This window comes from Manduca sexta, chromosome 9 (genome assembly GCF_014839805.1).
Source record: "Manduca sexta isolate Smith_Timp_Sample1 chromosome 9, JHU_Msex_v1.0, whole genome shotgun sequence".
NCBI lineage: Eukaryota > Metazoa > Arthropoda > Insecta > Lepidoptera > Sphingidae > Manduca > Manduca sexta.
The window spans coordinates 4,437,630-4,443,189 of NC_051123.1; the positions used below are offsets into that span (position 1 = coordinate 4,437,630).

Sequence of the window (5,560 nt, forward strand, 5' to 3'; positions counted from 1 at the left end):
AAATTTATATGTTTAAATTAAATTGCCATGCATATCTGCTAATACATGTTCTTTAATTTAAATTGAGCAATAAGATAATATGTGTGGTGTGGTAGTGCTATTTAAATAAATAAATAAAATAACAACTAGGTACATTATTAATTGGTAAAGACATAGCCTATGTTCTGTCCCGGGGAAGTATATAGCGGGACATTTATCCCGGAAAACTCTCACGTGGACGTTGTCGCGAGCAAATCTAGTATAACTATATTTATACATAGATTATAATAATACACGTGGAAACTTAGTTATTCTAACAAATGCAATTGCAATTACGAGGAAGTTTAAATGATTTAACACGCTAATGATCATTTAACAAACGTGATAAATACATTATGTAAATTATTGTACATCATAATGATCTTCAATTTTAAATAAATCAGCATTTTCGTGATAATAGCGAATAAACTCCTCTTAGTACAATCCTGCATTGACCAATAGTAAATACAAAAAAAAACATTATTTTTTCGTGCACAGCATGAGACCTCATTACACCTGATGGTAAGCGGAGTGGGGTCCAATAGAACGTCGACTAACGAGAGATGATTACCCATGGGCAGTCGACTCAATTATGCCGTCCTATTGGAACTGGATATACACAGAATGATCTCGGAACGCGACACACTTACGTGGGCCACTATGGCGGGTTGTAACACCTTGTGTAAGGTAGTCGCTATCCGGGCGGAAATGAAATATATCATACTGTGAGCTTTGTAATAATACAGACACATATAAAGCTATTTGGTTTGTAAATATACTGATATAAAACTATGAAATTGTGAAACGTGTGCTTTAGTTCCGTTCCTGCCTACCCTTTCGGGTATGAACGTGTCAGTGTTTGTAAACTATGAAACATGATAACCTCTAATCACAACATGATGTAACAACAAGAACACAAGCACAATGCCATAAACAATAAACGCCGATAACAATAGGTTTTGAACCGACTTCAAGAAAAGGAGGTGGTTCTCAATCCGACAGTATTTTGTTTTTAATTTACTTAAGAAGCTTGGTCGTAATTTCCAGACCATGGTCACCATACGTTCGCATTCACTGGTGTTTACTTTTCACGATTTCAAAATAAATAGGTTATTAGTTAAATAGATTGTTTTATGTTATTTTAGATTTGTAAGTAATTTACTGGTGGACGTTAACATTATAAACATTGCTCGTAGCTTTGCCTTTGTTCCCGCACCAGAAATCCTTAAAATTACTGCAGCGATCCATAATCATATGTATAAAATCAGCGCCATCTGTCTAAAAATCTGATAAAAGGTTTGAATATTCCTCACGGAAGCAATAATAATAACCTATATGGTGATCCAGGAAATGGTCTATCCTTGTGTCAAATATCATCCAAATCCGTTCAGCAATTACTGCGTTTACTTCTATCGAACATCCAAACATTTTCATGAATATTTGCATTTATATAATTTAGTAAGAACATAAGATGCGAAAGTTTGAAAAGATGTTGTTAGTAACAAGTAAACGTAGACCAATGTACGCAATCCGATAAAATTTGACGCACAAATAGAGAACATATCCTAGATTAAAATATAAGATAGATTTATTTAAAGAGGAGTTAAGATGGGATTTTACTGAGAAAGTTATTTTAAGCGAGCAGACCGTAAGCAACAAATGAATGAATCCCCTCCTAGTCTAATTTCGGCAATAGCGGCCAATTTTAACGGAGGTCTGCCAGATACGCAGGAGATATTGTAGAGCACAAGTGTGTGCGCAATACACAGGTCACTCTCTGTTCCTTCGCTCTTATAATCCGGCGAGAGAGCTATCCGACATGACCGGAGAGCGATCAGGCACATGACACGGGTATTACACCACCAACTTCCTGACTCCGAGCTGCGGCTGAGTAATTTTTAAGATGGAAAAACCCAGTCACAATTATTTTTGGATCGAGGATTCCAACTCAGGACCTCAGCGTAATAGTAGTCCAAATGCCACGTTGTTATATTGGAATGGTTTAACCTAAATTCAATATACTAATCTGTATCATTATATAAAGCAGAAGAGTTTGTTTGTTTGTTACGCGCCTATCTCAGGAACTATTAAGCCGATTTTGAATTTTATTAATAGATACTCCTGAGTGATACTTCCGTAGCGAGCAGTGTCGAAGTGTCAACTACATCAGTACTGCTCCACACAGGCTAACGTGGCAGGGAGAAAAACTCGCCAAGACGCACTGGCCGGCATGGCGTTTTACGGCCAAATTTCCTTCTTTATAATGGATCACACCAATATACTACGGCCCTCAGTCCCCTGCGGGGCAGAAGGTGCTAAGAATCTCCGGCAGAGATTCGGCTGCCAAAGGATGGAGTAGAGTCTGCCCACCAGCCGATGGGCAGATGACCTCGCGCGGTATGTCGGAAAGCAGTGGCTTAGACTCGCACAAGATAGAAAGGAGTGACGTAACAAAGAAGAGGCCTATATGCAGCAGTCGGTGGATACGGGCTGATTAGATAGATAGATAGTACTGGGTGCTATAAGCAGACTGCCTTGGTGGCGTAGTTGTACTGCATGCGCGGTACGGCAGCGCTCTGAGGTCCTGGGTTCAAGAGTCGGGCAAAGTGATAGTTGGGTTTTTCTGCTCAATATCAGCCCGGAGTCTGGAATTTGTACCCGATATGGCGATAGGCTCGCCCCCTATCACATCCTGGGACGGAACACACTCGGCGAAAATTGGGTGCCGTGGTTGCACCTCTGCATACCCCTTCAAGGATAAATGCGTGATGGTGTGTGTGTGCTCTAAGCAGGTGCAGTAGGTGCTATAAGCAAGGCGGAGCAGTAGGCGAAAGCTAGTAGCTAATATATAGGCCATAGGTCGCGAGTCGTAAATCTATATGTTCTATCTCTGACGTTAATGTAACTCTTCATAACAAGATGATAAATAAACATTTGTGATTTCGAGTGATGATATTATTACAAATATTAAATGACATTTTTGTTGGAAAAATAGGTTTGATAGGTAACGCCTATAGGTTAGTGAATATCAAGATAACCTATTCTAAATTGATGAGTATTCATAGGTACTGCCTACATCCGAGACATACACATGATATGAAATATAATATAAGTTTAATATAGATGCCAGGTTTAAAATCCAATGTAAAATGTATAAAGGAACTTTACTTATTGACATATAGGAAAATGAAAACATATTTTTACGCAAGAAATTATTTTAATTTAATATATCTTACAAGTCTTTATTCCCATTAATTCACAAATAATATTTTTCGTAATAGGAACTATGAAACAAGTTAACTAAATCGTGACTATCTTTAAGAAATATTAGTAGATTTAGTACTGTTTACGTATTAATAATTGGTTACTCCGTAAACTAAATATGAATATACCTAAAATATAAATTATAATTAAATGAGGTTAAAATGTAAACTGGAAAATTATATTTAACATCCATAACGGATGCTATCTTAGTTATAAATTAATAAATTACTGACCATTTTATCTTTGTTTATCGTGTTTTATAATATCTTTAATAAACCTATTCCAATGATGGTTGAACATTTTAAACGATTGTATTTTTTCATTTTCATTCAAAGCGCTATATCTTATGGAATTTATTGCGAGTTGCTTTAACATTCTTAAATCTGCATGCTTACTGGCAACAGCGACAAAGGCGACGTAAAAGTCGTGGGAGAGTGGGGCAGCCCCCCACGATCCTGGATCATCACTTGATAACACCACTGGTAGACCCAAAGCCAAGTATGTAGCTAATGGATGGTTCCTCACATCACGCACCAACGCTAACACAGCGTTTGATATCACATTCACTTCCAAGGCAATGTCTTTTTGCTTCACTGACACTAGAAGACTTGGATGCTTCACTAATGCATAGGCGTGCCCTATCCTCTTAGCTCCTAGAAGAATAGCATCGAATAAATTTTCATCAGTTGGCGTTCCGTACCAGTTTGTCTCCCCGCCGTGGAAGAAGAAGTCCATTTCGTTTTTGGCCTTAGTCAGCTCTGGTAGAAAGTCAATTAGAGGTTTCCCTAAGTCCTCTTGGCCAACTAGATCAAACCCAGCGAACATTTTAGGCATGTCGCGTTTAAGTTGCCGAGCGACATCGAGCGCTTCTCGCAATTGATTTAAGTCTACCGTCCGATGCCTGGTCATAATCAATTTCACTCCTTGAAAATCTGGATAGTCTTCTTTGAATTTACTTGCAACGTCTCTATATAACTGCGCTAAATACATTTTATCGTGCAACGTCCCATTTAATTCATGCAATTGGTGCAGTCCGCTTCTTATCTCGACATACATAACATTATCATTGTAGAAATTCTTCAAGGCCGCATAGAAGAACTTCTCTCGCACCGGCCTGTATCCAATCAACGATTTAACTACTGTATACACTTGATTGAATCTTTTCCAAACATTATTGATATCACTATCGAAATCTTTAACATTCTCCGTGTACATAGTTAAATGTTTTTTGAGTTCCTGATCGAATGCTGTGACGTCACCGGAAGCATTTCTGAGTTCAGTGAGCAGTGACCATTTAACTGGACAAGGTCGGACGGGAACGGTGTCTGAGAAGCGTAGGCTTAAATCATTGTTAGTGTAACAAGCGTATAAGTGGTCTTCATACGTCAGCTGCAGCAAATTGTCCTCGTGCAGCATCGCGGAGCTGTGGACATGTAGAGCCGCACCTTTGGGCATTTTTCGAACAATCTGATAAACCTTCGAAGTCTCCATGTACTTTTTGTAGGTGAAATAATGTCTTGAGAAGTTAAAGTACGCAGGATTATGGAATGATTCGTCAATCTCCTTATTCTTCCAATACATGAGTATACCGTTCGCTGTTTTCTCTTCATTGTTCAAAACTATTCTGCCACCGAGAGATGAAGCTATTTCTTCCTGTATCAGTTGTTCTCTTCTATGGCTGTATTGATCTATTGTTCTACCGTCAATTGATTTGATAACAAATAGAGCAATGTAAAGTGTGATTTGTATCATGTTTACAATCACTGCGGGGTATCGGTAGGGCACGCCGGCTGTCAGGAAGGCGTCTCAGACACTACTACTGGCTTGTGAGTGCGGTAATCATTCGTATATATAAGCCTGTGTGAAGTTAACTTAGGATTTTATTTTAAGACGTGATTTGACGGAAGGTCACAAGCAAACGCGTCACAAAGGGACTTTTCAATGATATGAATGCATAATGATGTTACTGCAGTTGTATATTTTTATGTAGTTGTTACTCACTTTAATGTTAATTGTTTTTATGGCGTGTATAGGCAGTGAAAAATAATAATATTTGATAAAATGATTTGATCTTAAAAGTATGAAAATGAACAATTGTATTGCATAATGATATCAAACTATGATCATAATTTCTTTGTAGCTATATCTGATGTAAATATATTGATTTTTATGACTATATCCCATAATAATCATTAACCCAATATTATTAACTTTTGCTCAGGTCGTCGCCCGCATAGAATTCTTACGTGACAAAATATATTACATAATAAAAAAAAAA

General features: G+C 37.8%; 1 protein-coding gene across 1 annotated transcript; it reads right to left on the bottom strand.

Moving 5' to 3' along the window:
* Positions 1–2,795: 2,795 nt before the first annotated feature.
* On the bottom strand, positions 2,796–5,215 carry LOC115447468 (adenosine deaminase 2). Its single transcript, XM_030174511.2, has one exon. It carries the CDS (start codon positions 5,032–5,034, stop codon positions 3,520–3,522), a length of 1,515 nt encoding a protein of 504 aa, XP_030030371.1. The 5' UTR covers positions 5,035–5,215; the 3' UTR covers positions 2,796–3,519.
* Positions 5,216–5,560: the final 345 nt, after the last annotated feature.